This window comes from Alternaria postmessia, assembly GCF_024291825.1.
Source record: "Alternaria postmessia strain BMP 2775 chromosome Unknown scaffold_20, whole genome shotgun sequence".
Taxonomy (NCBI): Eukaryota; Fungi; Ascomycota; class Dothideomycetes; order Pleosporales; family Pleosporaceae; genus Alternaria; species Alternaria postmessia.
The window spans coordinates 299,231-320,331 of NW_026260093.1; the positions used below are offsets into that span (position 1 = coordinate 299,231).

Below are 21,101 nucleotides of genomic sequence, written 5' to 3' on the forward strand. Positions count from 1 at the left end.
CAGCTTCTGCTCGCACACTATACCCCCTTTGTCAAGCAAGACTGTTGCGGCGCCTACGGTGTGCGTTGGCGCCTCAATGCGAAATGACATATGCCGGGCAGCTCCCGTTTCCACTTGTGTCCCGAGACCGCTTCCTGCCCTTGTCTCTTGCAGCTTTCCACGCGGCAGACGTCTCTACCGCTGCTCGCCCTACCTATTCAGCCCACTGCCGGCCGCCTTCCCCTGCGTATGAGCTACGGATCAGAGACGAGGATACCACCCCGCCAATTCGTCAAAGTCTATCTAGCAGGCCAATCCCACTGTCGCCCGTTGGCGCCGTATCGCTTGCGCTTACTCGGAAGACTTAATTCTTAACGTTATTTTACCACCTGTCAAGCCGAGATTAAGGAGTGGTTAGCGGGCGTTATCCCGAAAGCGAGTCTATCCACCAAACTGAACCATCCCATCAACGGCTTTCGTCATCGTAAGGCGCTTGGACAGTGCATCTGGAAGCCATGCTGTAAGAGTGAACGTCACTGCCTTTTGCAGTTACACCGAACATGGTGCTGGCAGTTGCATGGAATGGAATGCCTGTGGCTGCATGGCCAATCGCAAGGCTGTGGAATCGTCGTCCGGTAGGTGCAACGGAGGAATCCACAGAGGCAGCGATCGTTGTGTAAAAATAAGTGTGGCAACAGTTACAGACCGCGATCGACAACGCGAACTCTCGACGAATCGAATGCCTCGAGTATCATCATGTGGAAGAAACCTTTTCTGTAAACTCGGAAATGATCGGCCAATTGTGGCACAGCTTTTGCACTCGCCACATCGAACGCCACAGTTTGCAGATCAGACCTACTAACAGAGCAGATAGCGACAAGACGCGTAGACATGCAGAATAGAAGGAGCTGGAAACGGCTCGTTTATGACTAGATGTTGCGATTAGATTCGTAGAATGTCAGAGTCCAGCCCAGAAGCGCAGTACTCTGGCGTAGTGTCAGTATCCGTGTCTCCTGAGCAATGCATTAGCCGTAGTAAGATGGAGTGAGGTCACCTCCGTACAACCGCGACCGGATAGGTTCGACCTTGAGCGCCGCCTGGTCATTGTGGCAGCGTGGTACGGGAAGGGAAGGGGAGCAATCGCGATGTCTGATGTGAGCTGTCAGTTTAGCCACAGCTCTTCATCTCGCTAATTGGCACGACTAATCTTGGTTGTTGCGCGAAGGGGACTGCAATCTTAGGTTGATACACTTGGTATCCTACAAACTCCTAGTCCATGTGACTTTTGCCCACACACGCTACGATGACTGCAGATAATTGCTCTCTGATCCACAGGTGCTCGGTCAAGCCCGAAACCTGGTGTGATAACAAAAGAAATGTAGAAAACATCTGCAGCCCAGTCTTCCAATGGTGACACAAGTATCACTTCTGACTTTGGCGAGTAGAGAGGGATGATCGCACGTTGTCTCACGGTCGAATCAACCTCAAACTGATGTGCTGAATAACCGGAATGAAACACCAATCGCAGCCCTGTCCGTCCAATGTGGTTGTAAAGATCTCGATCATACAGGTATAAGAGATGTCCACTTATCAACTTGATGACGTTCTCTTGGAGTCATCATGCACCGGCCTGACTGGACCTCCTGCGTTGTTTGTTCGCGATAGGGAGAGTCTTGGGCTGCTTCTCTCTGACAATGAGGTTTGACTTGCATCACTTGCAGCCCTCGCTGCTGCGACAGCCATGTTACTGTTACGCAGTCTTGTTGCACCGATCTGCTCTCTTGATGCCGTCGAGGAGTCTGACGCACGTAAGTCGTTGATCGAACTGTGTCTGCTCTGGAGTTCGGGTCGAATATTTCCACTTAGATGTTCGCGAAAAGCCGTGATAACACTAGAACGAGACTCTCGACGACTATCTTGAGGTCTAGCATAGACCGACTGGAGGCTTGAAGCAGAATCCTCTCGGCGACTGCGACCCATCGTTTGGACAGGGCTAGGAATCTTTGATGGCTTGGCTAAATCTGCACCCAGATTTTGAGACGACGAAGTAGACCTAATTGATTGGGTATCGAGTGCAGGGCGCTCAGCACGCATGAGGAGCGGAGTGTCCGAATCGTCAGAATCGCTCTCATTGGTCTCCCCGTCAAGCGCTCCAAACTCCTCCGCGAGCGCTTCGAGCTGATCCGCCCCAGGCTCAAAAGAAAACTGTCGACGATGCTTCTGTGTAGTGCTGAGATGTGGCTGCGACTGAAACTTCCGCAAATTATGTCGGGGTGCGAGAGATGTATCAGCGTACTGTGGTTTTCCAGAATTCGAGCCCATCCCTTGCCGTGACGGCCGTGCGTCTCGTTCTTCGATACCTTCTACTATTCTCTCTGCTGGTCTAGTCTGCGAGAAGAGCATCATGAGGCTGTGGTTGAAGCTGCTGATCTCTAACCCTCGACGTCTTGCAACGAGTGTGCCAAGCTCACGAAGAGCAACGAGAGCTTCGCATTCGGTCGCCGGCTCCATTCCAGTGTGCTCAAGAACCGCCATCTCGTCAGGCAAAGGATCACCAGACCCTCCTGAGAACCCAGAAGTTACAGAGCTAGTAAAGGAGCGGGAGGGTTTTGTCTTATGAATGGCGGTAAGGTTGAGCTCGCTTTGGACTTTGCGCGACAGTGTCAAATTATGGTTGACCTCAGGAGGAGTTCCTACTATCAGCTTCGCCCCATCGTTGGTAAACTGTGTTGAGAGGACGATCATCTTTCCAGAGGGAGATAATGGTCGACTCAGGAGCGCTGAATTAGATTAGTAACGACATGCATAACACTATATTACCAAGTACTAACCTCTCTGACTCCTAACTTTGATCTCTCGGTCGAGTTGGGCATGCGAAAGGGAGTCATAAGCTGGAGGGAGACTGTCGTACGAGATGGTCTTTCTATGACGTCGCACTACGCTGTCTTGACGAGCTTGCATAAGTCTCCTCTGTGTTAGCAAAGAGAGGGCATGGAGTTGGAGGCTACTGACCCTGTCATACCGCTCGTTCCGCGAGCTATGAGTAGCTCGAGTCGCCGTATTTCCGCGCCATAGCAATCTTTTGAGCGATCCCAATATTGTTCGGCCTTTTTCCAGTCACTGAGTGTCTCCTCCATCATTATACTGAGACTCTCTTTCTGCTCTCGGACGTTGCGGTAGTCCTCAAACACCCGGAACAGGCCACTATTGTGCTCCATTGGTATTGGCCGATGTGTAGTCGCCATGTGCGATCGGACAGACTGAACCACGTCAAGCGGATCTATGTAAGGCTGTAGGGACTGCGGTGCGTCTTCACCCCAAGGTGTAGAGAAGGCAAACTCGGGTTCCTTGGTTGTGTCTTTGAAGTTGGCGAAAAGCGAAGTGTATCGTGCGAGTTTTGGCTTGGAGTCTCGACGTGGCGCTGGGGTATCTGAACGATCACTTCTGGTATCATATGTATCGTCGGTGACAGGCGTGGCTGATATAGCGCCCACAGGTGTCTGCGGTCTGCTGCCTTGACGTTGTTGTCGCCAGCTGAGCAGAAGATGGTGATCGTTCAAATCTTCGAAAGATTTCGAGTATTCGGTATCGATCTTCAGAGGAGTGGACACTCTTGGTGGCTTCTTCGGCTGCTTGCTGTGGCCTAATCGCCAGCTCTTGTTATCAGGCATGTCCTCGTCGGCTTTCGCACGCTCCCTCGCCAGATGAGTAGCTACAGAGAGCCCTGGAAGCTGAGCCACGTATAGATCCATGATTTCTGTGGGCCGCAATTGCCAACTTCTTGAGGTTGTGGGGAGCAACTGTCGAGCACAAAGGTGGAGGTGGATACTCGGGAAGGCGCTGTCCTTATGACCAGCTCTCACCTTCACTTCCGTTTTCGGTTTTCAGCAACGCGCCGTCACCTCTCACCACGGCTACACGTGGCTCATACCCGAACGTCATCTCGTGGAATAGCGGGCGTGTCTGCTTTCTGTTTTGATATGTGTAAACCCTCGCTCTTTCCAGTGACACTTCTATCTTGTATGGAGATCCTTAGCATCGCCAGAAACCTACATTTACATCGACTGTATCGAATTCAGATTTATCAAAGCTAAGTCAGACCTGTGTAAATACCAACAGTCTGAGAACTCGTGTGATCTAGAGTTCACAACAGATACCGCGCGACGGTGACTGTGTTACGTTTTCCAAGATTGCTAGGAAGCAGGCAAGACCAACTTATCTCTACCAAGCAAGATAAACAATCATAAGAGCGAGCTTCAGAAACAGTAGAGACGAGACAAGTGAAAAGACTAAAAATATTGGAACAACTAGCGATGCTGTTTACCAAGAGCTGAACGACTGATCAAGCATATCAGCGACTGAAATTCAGTTTGTAAGTTAGACGGAAAATTTGCTGTTCGAAATTTGCTGTCGCAATGGGCGGCGGCATCAAGCTACCTGTTGTTGGATGAGAGCGGTCAATTCCCCAAAGGCGTTTGAATATCGCCTTCGATGCGACTTGTCCACAAATGGCTAGCGCCATCTGGTTGCACGTGTGGTGAACGATCAACGGGCATCCCAATACACAAACATCCTCAGGTTCTGCCCCTGGATTTACGTATGTCGGTGCATTTGGAAGCGTTTCGGACAAAATGTGGTGCCCGATGACTGCTAGCATCGCATTGTGTTCTCCGAGATCGTTGCCAAGGGAGGTGCTCTTCCGAGTTTCGGCTGGGTTTGAGTACCGTTTCATCGCACTCTAACCGCGCTGTATCACGGTGCTTATACGGGACTACATAGGCTCAATGGCTGTACTCGACAGATGGGGATGGACTAATGGGAAAGTAGGCAGAGTGTTTATCTGAAAGATACAAAATTTGGCGGCATCATCATGATGGGGCCCAACTCAACGAAGTGGTAGTATACCTACAGCTTTACGTCTTCCCCACGGTACCCATATAACTCCACATGCAAAAGCCGCGCGTCTCCCATTTTTCGGGAAATCATCGACATATCTCCAACAGCTTTGACACACCTCAACGCAGCGCCTCCCCGGCCGTGCTCTTCCCGTAGAACGACAATGCTCCACTACCCGCCGTCGTTAGGCAGCAGATCGTACTCCTTTCGCTAATACAGTACCAAGACACAAGCAGGAAAGTCTAGACTCCGGTTTCAGCCTTGTCAGTACGAGGCAGCGAGTAAGGTACTGGGATAACTTTGTGATGACAACGGCGCCTGATGACGACGACGACGGTGTACCTGTATGGGCGAGTTGCTGCTGGTGCTTGGTATAAGTTGATCGCCTCCTCAGGCTAGAAGGTCTTTTCTTACTTCAAGCTCACCATCAAGTCAACTTCTTCAAGTCAATTTTCTTGTTTATCAACCTTTCTATTCATTCACTCTTTGTCGCCGGGCGACTTTTCAATTTCCAACTACATTCCAGGCTTCTTCACTACTACCTGATCAACAACTTCGATAATCTAAACACTATTTCAAAATGAAGTTCACCACTATCATCGCCACCGTCGTCTCCATGGCTGCTTTTGCCATCGCCGCGCCTGTCGCAAACGAGGGTATGCTCTCTTTCCGCCCAAGCTCCACTATTGGCATTTATGGTTAACACGAAAACAGCTGTCGCCGTTCGTCAGAACCACGGCATGTGCGTCAAGGGCACTACCGCTGGTGTTGAGCAGATTGAGGGCTGCTAGAAACTTATACCCATGGATACGATACGATATAGAGGATAGAAATTGCTCTGAGTCGAAGTGAAGGACGAGGATTGAGTGGGAAAAGATTGCACGAGAGAACGATCTACTCAGGTGGCATATCAACAGTGTTAGCTGGAGCTAGATTGGAGTAATACAAGATAAATGACAAAGCATCACCGCGTGATGAGCTTCAACCATACCTTTCAATCCGTCCTACTCCCGTGACTCTCTTTTGAGGTCGATGACCTGCTATAATACAGCAGAGACCCGTTATTACAACTATTTTAGCAAGAGCGCATGATCGTTTTGTTAGCACCGTTCTCTTATGCATGGGATTTCAAGCGCAGCTACAATGGCAGATGGCGAGTATGTTTCTGCCTGAGCAGCACAAGTGTCACTACATCCCACCAACGAAGCATTCAACACATGTTGTTCACTGCAAGGCACAGAGTTATAAGAGGAACAAAAAATTCAGAATTAAGTAGATCGACATGTCGACATCGCTGAATAGGTATATACGCTTGAACGCTTCCAAGAAAAATGCCACCGACATAACAGTCATGTATTATGCAACATCGTTGCATTCTCTGATCAGGGATACGCACCGAGACTCTGCTTCTTCTCTCTGTTTCTGTCCATACTCTTCCTCCCTGGCCTGAAAGCATCGAGACTGATTCTTCTTGCCTCCCTGTCCCTGCCTTCGTCTGCACCGCTAGACTCGCCCTCACTTTCTCTTTCTTTCTCCTTCTGCTTCTTCTTTTCTACTTCTTTGATGGCCTCTTCGGTCAGCTCCTGTCTGTTCATGCGCTCTAGCACGTCCTTCTTTCGGGTCTTCTTGTCACCCAACCAAATCAGTAGGCCAGCTGTGGCGTTGCAGGTGATGGAGCAACAGAGAATGACGGTGGTGATGGCGAAAGGACGGTGTTTGTAGTAGATACCCCATGTGCACGCGCCGAGAGAGATCTGGAGTAAAGAGTGGCAGTCTAGAAGTACGACGATAGCAACGAGGAGACGAAGAGGGAAGGCGTAATGAGTCTCTGTCTCGTGGGGTTTGTAGAAAGAGTGAGATTTGCAGAACTTCTCTTGGTGGTGTTCCAATTTCTCCTGTTGCTTGGGCGTCAAAACGGTGAATTCCCACTGCTTCTCAGGATCTGCTGGGTCTACGACACGGGGTCCAGACACAGGAGCGTGTTCGGCAGGAAGGTCATTATGGTCGGTAAGTTCGGGAAGCATCTCCTTCTTACGGCGTGACCAGGTGAAGTGGTGGTAGTGAGCGATGTAAATCATGTGGTAGGTGTCTACGGCACGGAAAGGTGCGAGACCATCCCCCACAACAGCGAAAAGGGCAACAAGGACACTGTCAATGACGTGCACTACGTAGATTTGTTGGCCCCCAACATTGACCCAGCCGATGAGGAAAAGCACCCAGGCCAGACCAAACAGTGTGATGAGGGTCGCGTAGAGAGTGACAAGGAAGCCGAGAGCTGTGATCTGTCAGTAATGGCCTGTGAGAATGATGACAGAAATACATACGTCGCCTGACATACTGTCCGAACCCTTTCAGCGAGCGCTTCATCTTGGATCGTCGTGAGTGAAGCATATGTCGGACATGGTCGTTGACCTCCTTCTTGTCCTCGACACTCCAGCCAGACAAGTCAGCCTCTTCGGGAAGCACAGCGAAGCGAGACTCAGTGAGCTGCGAATCTATCGTCATCATAGTCGTCGTAGTAGCTTCAGTTGGCGAACGCTGAAGTCTTGGAGCCGCTTGCTCCTGTGCCTGAGCAGCACGGGCCGGCCCTAGGATGCGGTTGATCTCTTCTAGACTCTCAGTCTCGCTCTTCCGTCGACGTAGGTTGTACGTCGGCCGACGGTTGAGCCAGGGTAGATTGGGAATGAAAAGCGAATTCTGCATGTTTGTCAAAGAAGTAAGCGTCGCAACCTCAGGATCGATGGTATCCAGGACGTCGACCATGCCAGAGGTGTAGTTGGACGACATATCGTCTGCCGGTGCAGCAGCATGGGCACTGGTTGTCGGTGACTTCTCCTCCTCCTTGTTGCCCCAGAAGGGTATCCTGGTCTGTATTGCGCTCTTGACCTTCCGCAGTCGACTTCGATCTGGCTCAGGGTTCGTGAGGGTCGACTGACTCCCGTTGGAAGAGGAGAACTGTCCCAGCTCTTGTTCTTCGTCCAGTGCAGGCAGAGGCGTACTTGATCTTATTGTTGAGGCGGCATTGGGGTTCTGTGCTGCTTGTCTCAGGGCGTTAGAGGAGGGTATACGCCGAATACCAATACTGGCTTGACGGTAGGCTTGAGGTCGTCGTGGGTATTGCTGGGGTCTAGTTGGCGCAGAGCTGCTTCTTGCTCGTTGTGCAGCAAGAGTACTGGATACGGGTCAGCATCGCTCCTTCCCCTCGTCCTTGTGCGTAGAGCCTACCTGTACGTAACATGCGATGAGGGATCGCTCGCCCTCGTAGGCTTGGGAACATGTTGGCCAGCGTCAATGGATGACTCTAGCGAGGTAGGCGGTTCGATGACAGGTTGTCGTGTTGGCTCGCCTGCTGGTGTTCCGAAGTCCTGCGCATTGGTCCCAGGCTCGGCGCTCTGGAAGCCTTCGTTGACAGCATGGGTACTGGAGTTCTCGTGGGGTGGCAGAGATTGGTGTGGAACATGCAGCTCGCCCGTACCTGAGCCCGACGATGTCGCTTCGGCGAGTCTGTTGCGCGCCGAACGCGTCTTGGACTTCAGCTTATCCATAGCTACCACCAAATCGAAGATGGGAAACGCAACCCCCAGGGCAATTCCAGGTAAACATGGCTTTATGACTTGGAAACGACGGTGGCCGAATGCAGGTTGGCGGCTAAAGATTGGCTTCACAAGCCTGGAATTTTGTCTTGGGGCACGTCATATTGCGCCGCTGCCACCACCAACCCCTTTCTTTGCCGTCTACTCGCATCGCACACGCGATAACGTTCGCGGGGATAGCCCATTGCTCTTTCAAGTCAGTGTTTGGGCTACAGATGTTAAAGAGCGACTGTAAGGATCTGATGAAACGTACAGCATGTTGGGCGATATCCTCAGGGAGTCAGGCTCCAGGGAGTGACCTCCACTGACCCCGGATCTGAAACTCTGGATGGCATCCTTGCAACGATCGTCTCGCTAACGGAAAACCGGATCCTAGATGTCAGCTGCACGTTGACGCTATGTCTCGTGAGTCGCGCCCTGTACTGGCTGCGTACATGAATAAAGAATATAAATGCTCAAAGTCCAATTCCATACCTATATCTGGTTGCACCATCTGAGACGTTGCGGGAGGTGGAATGCAGGGTCTTGTTCGAGCTAGCGAACGGGTACCTGTCCTAGCGCATCGTCCAACGCTCCGTCCGGCGCCGCTGGTTTAACGCTTTCGAGGTTGTAGCCTCATCCTAAACCGTTATGATGGTGGTTATACTGTCCTCTGCTAGGAGCCTTGGAAACGCTTGTAGCGAAGTGCTGGTGATTTTTTCTTTGTCTGTCATGGAGGTGTTAAGAACAATGGCTCAGACTTTGCTTTTTGACGTGTCTTATTCATCTATGACGACATGCATTCTTCTCAAACCCTAGAGAAGCTGGTCTACCACTCTGAGAGCTTAGTCCTCAAGATAAGCCTTCACATCAAGAATCAACTCTTGATCCTCGCTGTCCTCAACCAGCTTCCTAACCGCAGCCGCCGCAAGCTCAACCAAAAATTGTCGAGGAGCAGTATCCAGAAAATCCTCAAGAAAATCTTCAAGTCGATCAACACCCCAAGTACACCATGTGTCGACTATCAGCTTTCGCATCAGATCCTTAGCTGAAGCTGTGCCTTCATAAATAATGTCAAGACATTTTGGACCGGGGACCGTGGTAGTAGGATCAAGCCGTTGCATCCGGTTATACAGTGCTTCAACAGCTAGGTTACGTGTCTGTACATCATGTAACCGCTCAGCTACTACGTACACCTTACAAATATCATCGAAACGCTTCGAATGGTTCTCGTCGTCGATCTGGTTCGTGTAAACAGCTTCCAAATAGTGTGCGACGTCTTCCAGGACAAGATCTGGAGCAGCCTTGTAGAGGTCAACAATTTTGGTATCAAAGTTATTCCATCGGCCATTTAGAGCGCTTGCAAAGAACTCAGATCGTGCTGCTATGATCGACAGGTGAATATGCAGTTCTGAGCGGTCGGTATCTGGTCCGATCAACACTTTGACCAGGGGAGACTTGATGAAACTAGGTTTTTGTCAGTAATGATGCAGACAGAAAGGATATCAGAGGCAATTTACCCGTCGATGTCTCGCTTTGGGGCTCGGACAGAAGTTTCTGTGTTCGGCTGAGGTTGAGGTGCCATAATGTCAGTGGAAAGATGATAAAGTCGTTGAGCTGGGTTGAGAGCTTGCCAGTAAGGAAAATAGAGAAGAGAGATCAGTCATATAGAAGCTAGGTGCAACAAATATTTCAACCGTTCTACAATTGAAGTCTCACGCAACCTTGAACTGCTTTCATTAGCTACTCGGCTCTGAAAGCTGGTGGTATGAATTCAACCCAGTAGCCCTAAACACTGGTTATTAGCATATTGCTTCTTCCACTTACTCTTGCCAATAAACTGTCACTTACATCAGGATCCTTCACAAAAGCCAATTGTTTAAAGAGATGCTTGTACCCATCTGGCACTTTTCCATGCTTTCCGGCAACAGCATCTGCCGGTATACCCATCTGCTCTTCCTTCGCCTCATCCAACGGTTTGATGACCTCGAACCCGTGGCTCTTAACCCTTTCCACTGCTTCAGCGACATCAGGAACTGTAAACCCAAGGTGACCAAGCCCAATTCCAGGACCAGGGTAGTCATTGCCAGAAGTATAAGGCGTAGACGAGTCTGCGGGAATATGATATAATTCCAGTAAGCCCTTTGACGTTCGAAGATTAGCCATACCTATAAGTGTTTTAGTGTTTCATCATAGGTAAATAGATCATGGATGTATGTACCAACGTCTCGTGGTCCGAGATAGTAGATCGTGAACGGCCCGGCGTTGAAGATGAAGATGACATGCATGCCCAAACAGTCACAGTAGAACTTCATGCTCTTCTCTGGATCCTTGATACGTATCATCATATGGTTGAGTTGGTATTCTGCGGTTGACGGGGAAATTGGCCTAGGTGGAGGTGTTATGTGTTTGTCCGCCTCGTATGGCCCTGGTGGATAATTCTCGTTGGAAGACGCCATGACTGTGTTGTGATGAATGTGTTTTTGCAAGACCACAGCAACTTTTCCTTGGTCAACTCGCTCGATGCTTACCTCTACTTATATGCTATCTTGTTACACCGCTTCTTGTGGGGCGTGCGGGGTAAAGGATATACCCATAATATGCCCGAATGGTAGTAAACTCTCAATAATAGAGGCTGACTAAGTCGGAATAGAAAGCGGTGCATACTACATGCCATACCCCTAAGACCACTTAAATCTCTTCTAAGAAAATTTGAAGGTTTACGTATCATAACGTACGGCCAGGGACAAAAAGTGTGTATCGCATTTGATAACAGCGCTGATGAAAAGGAGGATCGTGCAAAGGACACAAACAGCTTGCCTCTTGGTACTTCCTTCTCGCAGTCCGTCTCCAGGCTAAAGAGCGTTGCAGGCCAAGGCCACTTCACTCCGTCGATGGAGTTCATCAAGGCCGAGCCTCACAGCACGCGGGACGACAAACAACGCCGCTGTGGACGGATTACGACCGCTCAGTAGATAGACCGAGATGTGGCGTGTGTGAGCGAGGAAAGTGCAGGTATCCAGATCACGGGACCACGCGTCACTGCTCTTTCCCTGACAGCGAAGGCAGCCCAGATCCGCGTTCACTCACCTTTACTTTGATCGCTCAGTGACTTGCAAGCAACGATTACGTCGGACAACAGCTATCCACGGTAGTGTGTCGTCACTGCTTTCGCCAATCACTTACTTCTACTCCACTGTACCAGAGTCCATACGTACCGAAAGTTCAAGATGGGTGCTTGGGGATACTGTGAGTGTTGAGCTTGTGACAGCAAACTAATCTCATCTACTAACGTAACGCCAGGCCTGTTCCAGTCGGACCACGACTTCGACATGGTCAGCGATCTAAGCCACGAAGCAGGACTCACCAAACTCGGAAAAGACGCCCGGGTCAGTGCCAAAGCCGCAGGAAAGAGTGATGAAGATATAGAGCGCGATATCTTCTACAGCATCTACGCCAACCTTTGTTCAGATCCTGAGTTGGTCCGCAGGCACCTTGACTCCGGTATCCTCGTTGACATGATCGCCAAGAAGGAGACGAAGATGCTGACCCCTCGCACCACTGGATTAAAGGAAAAGTTGTTCGGAGACTGGTCGACAGATCCTTGCTACGAGTACATCCTGCTCGGTGCTTGCGCTATGACGCTCGGATGCCAACTTCCTGCCACTTACCTGGCGATGCTCAAGAAGGTCTACACTGAAGGTGGAGTCATGCCCGACGGACAGCGGCAAATGAAGAAAGCTCTCTTTGGTCCAGGTGGCTACAAGAACGGAGAGCCGTATGACTTCAAGTCCAAGACCATCCTTGAGGAGGCAAACTCTAAACCCGCAAAGGAGCCCGAGGACAACGGACGAGGTTTCATGCTTATGAATGTGCCTGGTCCTGGCGGTTTCTTCAACACCGGTAAGTGGTCTCCTTAGACAAGCTGCATGTGAGGCATATACTGACTTCGTGGACGAAATTCTAGGCATGACCACCACATCAACCTCGCTAGTCATCAAGGAACTTCGCTCGCAGTTGAATAAGCCAAATGAGTGTGGTGGCTGTGGTGTAGCATCTAGACCGAAAGGCGAGGCCCTGCTCGCATGTGGCAAGTGCAAGAACCGCAAGTACTGCTCAACTTCGTGCCAGAAGAAGCACTGGAAGATCCACGAGAAGGTCTGTGAGTCCGCCAAGGTTTCTCTATAAGCCAGTGGTTTGCGCATGTACGTGGAGCCCGACGACGTGTGAAAGATGGAAGCAGGTCGGAGCTCCAGCTGTGATACCACACTGTGAGGGTGGATGGAGTAAGACATAGGGATCTGAATGTGAGTTATTGGGATTCCAGCCCGTTATGTCATTAGTGTATGTAGTATAATACAATCTGCACGCAAGAGTTTTCAACTTACCAGCTGTGCCCAATCTACAGACTGACCACTACAGTAATCAAGGTCCACAGAGATGGGCGAACGGAACCAGAAGGGCGCTTTAGAAAAGGCTGGTATTTGAATGAGTTATCAGATTCTCTCCCATCGCCATGGAATTCGATCTCTGACCGGATGGCTATTCTCAATATCTCACAACACCGCACTGTCGATACTAACCAGTAAAACATCTTTTCTGCATGTCAATCAGTCAATCTCTGCCTCCTCAATCCAACGTCTCATGGTCTGCTTGTTCCGTCCTACCAAGCAAACATGCACTTGTTGTTCAACAACCTCGCACCCAACATGTCATACTCATACCGGCTAATCCATCCGTCGTTACCATGTCCACTCAATCTTCCAAACACACTACCGCCCTTCCAAGCCACAACCTGTGGGTCAAAGTCTCTAGGTGGCGGTCCAACGAGAATCTCTTTTCCATATCCTGGTCGGAGTTCTCTAAGTCGCATCTCCAGGAACTCCCTTAGGCCGGGTGTCTTGGAGGCGCCACCTACGAGCATGATACCACCGAAGAAGTCGCGGAGCTTACGGTCGTCGCCACGAGCACCTTGCGCAAGGGACTCGAGGATGGCTTGGTCGAGAGAGTGGATGGGGAGGATGGCATCGCGAGCCTCGGCTAGTTTGGTCTTCTCGTGGATCGGATCGCGGAAGAGGAGGGGTGCGCCGTCAGTGTCGCCCATCGGAGTGTCACGATCCGGGTTTGGGGTGTTACTTCCTTCCGGGCCAGGTGAGCCCGCTACGGATGATCGAGGTGTACCCTCGTTGTCGTTGAGGCGACCGAGGAGGTTGAAAGGGTTTGGTTGCGGGCGTTGGGGCGTAGAGACCGGTGCAGTGCTGTTGACGGGATCTTGTGCGCCATTTATGGTGGCTACGACAGGTTTACCCGCCGCGGCTTCGATAATGGCAATCTGTGCTTGTGAGATGGGATCGTTTGGTGAGCCATCATACAGATCGACCGAGCGCGGCACAACCTTCCTTCTGTTCTCGAGTTTCCGTGCATTCTCGAAGATCGAAGGCTTGAAGAAACCCTGTGTCTGTTAGCAAAGCCTATAGTTTAGGAACATGTGTGACTTACCATGACAGATAGCATAGTCTCATCGTATGTCTTGAACGTGTACTTCCGGGTATCCTGACCCGAAGCTCGAAGATGAAAGTCCCACGTTTGTACCGTGACTGAGCCTTCATCCATGGAGCAGAACTTCTGTTTCAGCTCTTCCGCAAGGAGGAAGTCGTATCTACGCTTCAGGTTCATGTCCGAATATGGGAAATGACCATACAGCATCATCTTGATGAAAGTTTCCGTCACGTCAGCTCCACCCATCTTCAAGTTGACGCGTGACTCCTCGGCACACAGCCCTTCGTCGACGCAGCAAATAGACGTCTTCTGAGCACCAATATCAACAACACAGGCAACACCGTAGCCAGCACCAAAGGTAGCCGAAAGCGACTCCTGCTGCAGGCAAACCTTTCCAAGGCCAAGATCCCGCATGAGAATGTCGAGTATCATAGTAACGTACTGTCGCTCGTAGAGATCGGGTATGATGAAGACGCACTTGTAGTTAACAAGATCCTTTAACCTGGTGATCCCAAGTTGATTCCGGAACGCCTCTTCTAATATCTTTGAGATGTCGTGGTAGATCTGGTTGCGGTCTCGATAATCTTTCTCGTTGAACGTGCCATTCCGGATCGGCCAGAACAGCTTGTATCGTGGGTTGGATCTTTCCGGTATCCGCAGGGCGTCATGCCCGGTAAAGAAGTCGGGGGCCTTCTTTGGGTCTGCCGGTAGTTCTGTCCACTCGATGCGATTGATGTCGTTGTGTTCTGAGATGATGTCGGGAGGGGATTTTCGGTTGAAGTTCGTCACGAGATCTTTCGAGTTGGGTAGCACTCGTCGCTTGTTCGATCGCATTCGCGTTCTCAATTCGGACGACATGGCCATGTACTGGTCGGCAAACTGGTCGCAAGTTAGCATTGACTGGGAACGCTGTGTTAGAGTACGCACATCCTCTCCAAACCACTTCTCAGGCAGGGCGTCCGCGGGCAATTCGCCTTCGACCTTCATCCGCTTGGGACTAGGCTCCCCCTCATCTTCTTCGTCTTCGCTCTCTTTCCATTTTCGTGCGATAACCATAGGCACGGTCTTCGGTAGCGCATCAGATCCAAGACCTATCCTCAAGTTCTGGCTGCCAGGGTGTATCACGATGAGCTTGGAGATATCTGTTCTAGAGGCGAATGAGACCTCAGCGTCTTCCATGGTTTCATCTGCAACCTGTGGCGTGGCTCCTTCTGTTGCCGGCACCCCCAATGCTCGTGCGCGATCCTTGTCCCTGGCTTCCTGTACTATGCGCGCCCTTTCCTCATCCTTTGGGTATCGTACGGCGAGGAATTGTTCGTCGCGCTTCAGGAACTCGGTGTAGTAGTTCTTCTGGTTGATCATGCCGACCTGGGGCCACGTCGTGAGGTCCATATTGTTGTCTGTCCGCTCCAGACCTGCAAGCTTGTTAGTTGCCATACGGTGTTGTGGCGTGCAGATGCCCTACCCTCCTCTCTCAACTGGGCTCTGCCCGACTTTTTTCCAACCATGTTGCCGAGTTATCTGCCAACGGCCAGTCGTGTCTTCCAATGCAAGCTTGCGACAATCGCGACCCAAGAAGCGAGTCAATGACTTGATGTTTGCCGCGTGAGAGAAAGATCGAGTTGTAGCGTTCTTCGCAGTGTTGCATCAATGCGCGCGGCGGGTGAGTGTTGGGGACTTTCTTATTCCAGAATGTTGTCGTTATCGGGAAAGGCGGTCTATTATTTCCAGAGGCGGTCGATCTCGTCGTGTCGGCGGGATGGCTTTGTTGCGCGCGTTGGTGTTTGATAGGGAGGTGCGACAATTGGAGCCGACCGTGGTTGTGGTGATCTTGTGAGCTGTGGTTGGAGATGCCGCTTGCCTGACTGCAGGTGGTCTTGAAGGCTAGCCTGAGGCTGTTCGTCGCGGTCGCGCGTCTGGCCAGCCATTGGGTCACGAAGCTACCTAGGTACGCGCACGACCCCCAGGTCCTCGAACCATCATGTCTTCCAACTCGCCATCATTCCACAGCACTTGTGGCCATGGAATTCATCGCTGAGGAGCGCGCAGGTTTTATCTCGAAGCTTCGAGCAGGAAAGAATAGACTTTGTTAAGACCTTGGAAGAGCTAAAAGAGTTGAAATCCGAAGCACATCGTCTTCTGGATTCTACCATCAACATGCAGCTGCAACCAGTCAGAGGACGTACTCCGGCGTTGAAGCAAGGTTTTCCACGGTTCGAAGTTGCATCGCACGAAAAGAGCTAAATCACGACCACAGGTGTGTGCTCTACTTTACCATTGATGGGCCATATTCTTCGAATAGATCCTCAAATACTCTGGACCAATCTTACGCCTTGTAGATCCAGTATCCTCAAATTACCAACCTATAGCACATGTCATTCAAGAGCCCAAGCGATTCACATACAATTATGTATTCGTTGGGTGGGATATCTCTGTCCGCCTCATAAGACCATCTCGACATCATGCTAAAATACATTTCATGAATCTCGTGAAAACATTCCACATGTCTCGTCGTAACATCATCGTACATGCTGTCCAGACCTCCCTTTCATGACAGCACCATACAGGTATCCAACAGGAGTAGCCATCCATGCTTTCCTAGATAAGTAGGGTGGCAGCCGACACACCGAAGAATAGCGCAATGAATGAGGCCTGGATATCTCCTGCCTGACCCTTTTTACTCTCAGTCGCGATCGCAGCGGTAGTAGTGACAGTCTCGGTGGACTTGGCCTCGGCATCCCTTACTACGTTCAGAGTAGGGTGATCGATAATGTGATGAACGCCAGTGTGGTGAACAGCCGTGTGGTTCCAGTAGATCGGCCTATGGATACCGAGGGAAGGTAAAGTAGCCACCGAGGATGTTGAAGCGATCGAAGACGAGTTGACGATGACATAAGTAGGGAAATGCTCGAGAGAGCCACTGGCGCTAGATGTAGGTTTCGAGGATGTAGAGGCAACGGAAGACGAGCTGTTAATTACATGGCTAGGGGACAACTCGAAAGAGCTGCTGGCGCCAGATGTAGGAGCCTTGACAGAAGACACTGGTGTGGAGCCAACGCCAGGAGGAATAGCCGTGAAGGACCAGGTGATGGTAGGTGGAGAAAGAGGCGACGAAGTAGTGCTAGCGGTGACTCTAGTGACAAAATTGGTGACAGTGACCTGAGTTGTTGACTTGACCGTCTCAGTCGTGGTGGGCTCTTCTATCACAGGCGTCTGACTGTCCGAGGTAGCCACAACAGAAACGCTAGAGGTCAGGCCTACTGTCACGGTGATAGTACGCGTTGTGGTGGCGGTGACAGTGGATGGACCTTCGGTCTCGGGACATAGATAGGTCAGAGTGATCTCATGACCGCGCAAGAGCACCGGATCTGTGCAGAGCTTCGGAAGATCAGTGCAGTGGTCGCGAGGAATCATAGCCGGAGCGTGAATGTGCTCCATGATGTGACCCTGTTGACTTGCTTCGGCGGCAGCGCCTGCTGAGTGTCAGTCAGCTGGGACGCAAAATCGCTTAAGTATGTGGACTGGAGTATGCTTACCAGCAACTGCGACAAGGGCGAGTGCACGCATACTATGCATCTTGCTGAATAGATATGGTTGTGATCGAGGGAGCGACTGAGGGTGTAGCGGGTAGAAGTGAGATAACGAGTGTGAGCAGCAAAAGAGTGTGGGAACGATGAGAGATTTCAATGAGTGTAATGAGGTGAGAAAGTTGTAGAAGGAAATACGAAAGGGGATGTTATGATAACAGATTGAGCTGCACGTGCTTTGGTCGCGGTCAACAGAGACTAGCTTTGTTTCCCACGGTGGGGACCAATGGCGTCGAGGATATTACCTGGAGGTGAATGGGAGATTCGTGTGCGTTTGCACTTACGTGAATCGTGCTCAGTGTGGTGACCCCCACACTCTTGTATGCTGGACGGAGGACAACGCGCAACTGACATCATTACTGCAATGCGATAGTATGTCCAAACAGTACTTGAAGGTGACTAGCGAAGAAAGGTCAATGTAAAGAAACTGCCCGACCCAAAGACGAGGATGAGAACTCAATCTCAACATCAAATGTGATGAAGGAGCGAAAGTCTATTCTGATCGAACACTGAGGCCAAGATAGTAACAGCAGAGATGCTCTCAAATACTGGTGCTGTATCAGCATAATCTTGTGGGAAACGTTCGTCATGCTCGCCTGAGCGGGCCAGAACCGATGACCTACCGCCAATACGCACAAAGTAGCATTGGTCTTCATCCAACAATGTTTCCAACATCGTCAAGACTGCTTCCATTCAATCTCCATATAGCTCCATCAAATGGTTCAGCATTTTCCGTTGTAATTCTAGGAGCTGCTCTTTTGAGATTTTACCATTAACTGGAGCTGACTGCGGATCCGTGACTTCAGTCGGATCGTAGCTGGAGCCAACTACCAAATACGGCTTCACACCAAAAAAGGGAACGCCCAAGACCTTGAGTGACGAGGTTTGCGAGTCTACCATGGCTTTACACGCTCGGTATACTTTGGCGTCGTATTGATCAAGTTCTTCTCTTTCGCGTTCTGGTGTCTACGTGTCGTCAGCATCATTGCATGGGGAAGAAGACAGTGTGAAATACGCGAAGTAAAGGTGTGTTTTCCAGAAGACCTGGCAAAGACCTACGAACGTCAGTCTAGCATCACGGGAACAAGGTCAGACTACCTACAACGCAGCTCGATTAGTTCGCTCATTCTCCCGCTTGAACTTGTGCTCATCAATGAGATTCTTGCGCCCGGACTCCCAAGACTTGACGTTTGACTCTTGGTCTTTCATCAACTAACTTCTACGTAAGCATTGTATGTTGATTTATACGGGTGTATAGCCTACCTTACGGACGGCAGGAGCAAAGTCGGGATTCTGAGAAGCTATCTTGCTCACACAACGCAGGCCTTGCTTCCATTCCGTGATTGTTGAAGGATCAATGAAAGGGGAGGAGACTCTGTCCTGTGGCTTGGGAGGCGGCTGTCGATGTTGAAGAGCCGAACGACCAGCCAGTCGTGGATCAGCAGGTTGCTGATATGTGTTGCTTTGTCCAGAGGAGTAAATTTGCTGAGCGTCTTGATATCCTTGGTGACTCTGGTTGGGCTTGTATGGCTGTTGCTGATCCTGGTATTGCTGAGCCTCTGGTTTTGGAAGGTTTGCGAGTGTAGCCAAGATCTTTTCGAGATCGAGGTTCTGGCTGATATTATCCGCCATGATTGTGATGGCAATCTGACTCCTCAAGCTGATGGTATCAGGGGAAATAAGAAATGTCAGAGTTGTGGTAGTTTGATGTTAGCTGGACGCGTGAATGACGGCACATGGCGCGTGCTGTTTGCGCTTAGATCAATGAGAATGTAAGGGAAGAAGCAATCGTCGGACTGCGCTACGCATGCTGTCTCTTCCCGCAATCTGAGAATGAATGCATTAGCGACCGTCTGATGCATGCATGAGATAGATGCAATTAGCATTTTAGCTTGGTACGGCTGACGATGGACGTTAGCGGGTAGATGGGCGGAAATCTCCGCATCGAACCCTAGTCCATCTCAACTTTTGGAAATCGTCGAATCATTCGATATCCCGCTCCGCAATCTTCACGACATCCTCCCTTCACAACCACAACACTTGACTCTCGAGTGCTTCTCCCACGCATCATGTCGAAGTCACCAAAAGATTCAACGCGATTCACAGCCACCGGAGTGTGGGCGCACACAAGACCTGGCGGGCGGGCAACAACGCTGCAATTCGCAGATCCCGCACCGAAAAATGAAACGCCACAGCAGAAAGTCAAGCGGTTAAGAGAGGCTGCGAACAGGGCGAAGATGGCACAGGTCACGAGGTGGGATTACATGTATCTGTACGGCAGAATGGCGGCGGATGCGGCGCATAGATTTACCGTCTACGGCTTGATATTTGCAACGGGTATGTGGGCACATGGCGGGCCAATGGCTACACTGGTCACAGAATAGCAGAGATGCTAATTGTCTACACAGGTTGCGTTGGTGTCCTCGCAGTATTCTCAATAGGTGACATGATCGTCTACAATCGACGGAAACGAGCAATCTACTTTGCCCAAGAAGAACAAGCCCAGGCCAAGATCCTCGAACTTGCCCGTTCTGCGGTCGCATCAGGGACCGCCACACCCGCACAATCCGCACTCGTCACAGGTATCGCCGAGGAGCAAGAAGCGTTTGAGAGGAAGAAGGCGGAGCGAAAGGCCCCTTCAAAGCTGCTGTGGTGGCTGCACGGTGACTGGAAGGAGGAGCAGGCAATCGCAGAGCAGAGGAGACTCGCTGTAGAGGAGATTAAGCGCCAGGAAGCGCAAGGAAACACAAATCTGGGCATTGCTGCTGCAGTGCAAGAGGCCAGGGCACACGACACCACATCCACATTCACAGCCTCGACGTCATCAACACCAGTAGTCGGAGGCCCTCTGGACAACGCAGCAGAGAAGGCAGTACACAAGGTCGAGGAAACCGGCAAGGGATGGTTTGGATGGATGAAGGGCGGGTCCAAGAAGGAGTAGATGTCAGAAAGAATAGGGGAGGAATCCGGCGGAGCGCGAAGCCAGACGCTTCAGTGTACCATATACGACCTCAGCTTGTACATTGCTGTCACATTAGATGTTTGCATGATGGAGTTCTTCAGAGTCATGAAGGAGTCCACGATTGTCTTGGGCATCTCAGCTTCATGTCTATATTGCACGTTCAATCCATATCGAAGTTGAATGCTTCTCAGCCTGACAAACCAAGCGCATCGCTCACTAGTTTCCTTGACCAGCCACTGGGATATAGCTTCGTCGTTCCCGTGCACGCTGCCTTCAGTCAGTCTACCATCTACCCGGTCTCGCTCACATGCACGTACCTCTCTCCATCCCTCGACCCAAGGCCGTAAAGCTGCCCACCCCAAGAGCCCCACTGTCGCCCCGATAAACACAAAGACCACTGCCTGGTCTTTCGCAGAATCCCGCTGGAAGCATGTTGTGAGCACGTTCTCCTCTTTCTCTCCAGCGCAGAAGCCGTAGCCGAGGCAGAACTGGCGGTTGCAGTCGTTGCATGTTTTCTTGGAGGCGCGGGGTTTTAATTCAAGGGCGGCGGGTTTCTTGGTGGTGGACGGCGCATCGAGCGCTACAATGGTGCTGTTGCCAAAACAG

General features: G+C 50.9%; 10 protein-coding genes across 10 annotated transcripts; 3 read left to right on the forward strand and 7 right to left on the reverse strand.

Annotated features, from left to right (window-relative positions):
- Positions 1 to 1,569: 1,569 nt before the first annotated feature.
- On the reverse strand, positions 1,570 to 3,731 carry J4E82_004356 (uncharacterized protein; the record flags this gene model as incomplete). The annotated part of the gene is made up of 3 exons (XM_051730635.1): positions 1,570 to 2,759; positions 2,811 to 2,933; positions 3,002 to 3,731. 3 exons carry the CDS (start codon positions 3,729 to 3,731, stop codon positions 1,570 to 1,572), a joined length of 2,043 nt encoding a protein of 680 aa, XP_051589684.1.
- A 1,724-nt stretch (positions 3,732 to 5,455) lies between these two features.
- J4E82_004357 (uncharacterized protein) lies at positions 5,456 to 5,666 on the forward strand (the record flags this gene model as incomplete). The annotated part of the gene is made up of 2 exons (XM_051730636.1): positions 5,456 to 5,531; positions 5,590 to 5,666. The coding sequence occupies 2 exons, from the start codon at positions 5,456 to 5,458 to the stop codon at positions 5,664 to 5,666; spliced, it is 153 nt and encodes a 50-aa protein (XP_051589685.1).
- Positions 5,667 to 6,257: 591 nt separating this feature from the next.
- Positions 6,258 to 8,420, reverse strand: J4E82_004358 (uncharacterized protein; the record flags this gene model as incomplete). The annotated part of the gene is made up of 3 exons (XM_051730637.1): positions 6,258 to 7,150; positions 7,200 to 8,047; positions 8,101 to 8,420. The coding sequence occupies 3 exons, from the start codon at positions 8,418 to 8,420 to the stop codon at positions 6,258 to 6,260; spliced, it is 2,061 nt and encodes a 686-aa protein (XP_051589686.1).
- An 872-nt stretch (positions 8,421 to 9,292) lies between these two features.
- On the reverse strand, positions 9,293 to 10,032 carry J4E82_004359 (uncharacterized protein; the record flags this gene model as incomplete). The annotated part of the gene is made up of 2 exons (XM_051730638.1): positions 9,293 to 9,914; positions 9,968 to 10,032. The coding sequence occupies 2 exons, from the start codon at positions 10,030 to 10,032 to the stop codon at positions 9,293 to 9,295; spliced, it is 687 nt and encodes a 228-aa protein (XP_051589687.1).
- A 158-nt stretch (positions 10,033 to 10,190) lies between these two features.
- J4E82_004360 (uncharacterized protein) lies at positions 10,191 to 10,906 on the reverse strand (the record flags this gene model as incomplete). The annotated part of the gene is made up of 3 exons (XM_051730639.1): positions 10,191 to 10,235; positions 10,299 to 10,615; positions 10,669 to 10,906. The coding sequence occupies 3 exons, from the start codon at positions 10,904 to 10,906 to the stop codon at positions 10,191 to 10,193; spliced, it is 600 nt and encodes a 199-aa protein (XP_051589688.1).
- Positions 10,907 to 11,677: 771 nt separating this feature from the next.
- Positions 11,678 to 12,635, forward strand: J4E82_004361 (uncharacterized protein; the record flags this gene model as incomplete). The annotated part of the gene is made up of 3 exons (XM_051730640.1): positions 11,678 to 11,696; positions 11,751 to 12,350; positions 12,415 to 12,635. The coding sequence occupies 3 exons, from the start codon at positions 11,678 to 11,680 to the stop codon at positions 12,633 to 12,635; spliced, it is 840 nt and encodes a 279-aa protein (XP_051589689.1).
- A 475-nt stretch (positions 12,636 to 13,110) lies between these two features.
- J4E82_004362 (uncharacterized protein) lies at positions 13,111 to 15,454 on the reverse strand (the record flags this gene model as incomplete). The annotated part of the gene is made up of 4 exons (XM_051730641.1): positions 13,111 to 13,899; positions 13,947 to 14,825; positions 14,874 to 15,361; positions 15,412 to 15,454. 4 exons carry the CDS (start codon positions 15,452 to 15,454, stop codon positions 13,111 to 13,113), a joined length of 2,199 nt encoding a protein of 732 aa, XP_051589690.1.
- A 1,090-nt stretch (positions 15,455 to 16,544) lies between these two features.
- J4E82_004363 (uncharacterized protein) lies at positions 16,545 to 17,522 on the reverse strand (the record flags this gene model as incomplete). The annotated part of the gene is made up of 2 exons (XM_051730642.1): positions 16,545 to 17,419; positions 17,483 to 17,522. The coding sequence occupies 2 exons, from the start codon at positions 17,520 to 17,522 to the stop codon at positions 16,545 to 16,547; spliced, it is 915 nt and encodes a 304-aa protein (XP_051589691.1).
- Positions 17,523 to 18,226: 704 nt separating this feature from the next.
- J4E82_004364 (uncharacterized protein) lies at positions 18,227 to 19,165 on the reverse strand (the record flags this gene model as incomplete). Its single annotated transcript, XM_051730643.1, has 4 exons — positions 18,227 to 18,499; positions 18,549 to 18,588; positions 18,636 to 18,745; positions 18,797 to 19,165. 4 exons carry the CDS (start codon positions 19,163 to 19,165, stop codon positions 18,227 to 18,229), a joined length of 792 nt encoding a protein of 263 aa, XP_051589692.1.
- Positions 19,166 to 19,602: 437 nt separating this feature from the next.
- On the forward strand, positions 19,603 to 20,474 carry J4E82_004365 (uncharacterized protein; the record flags this gene model as incomplete). Its single annotated transcript, XM_051730644.1, has 2 exons — positions 19,603 to 19,870; positions 19,942 to 20,474. 2 exons carry the CDS (start codon positions 19,603 to 19,605, stop codon positions 20,472 to 20,474), a joined length of 801 nt encoding a protein of 266 aa, XP_051589693.1.
- Between the last annotated feature and the right edge of the window lie 627 nt (positions 20,475 to 21,101).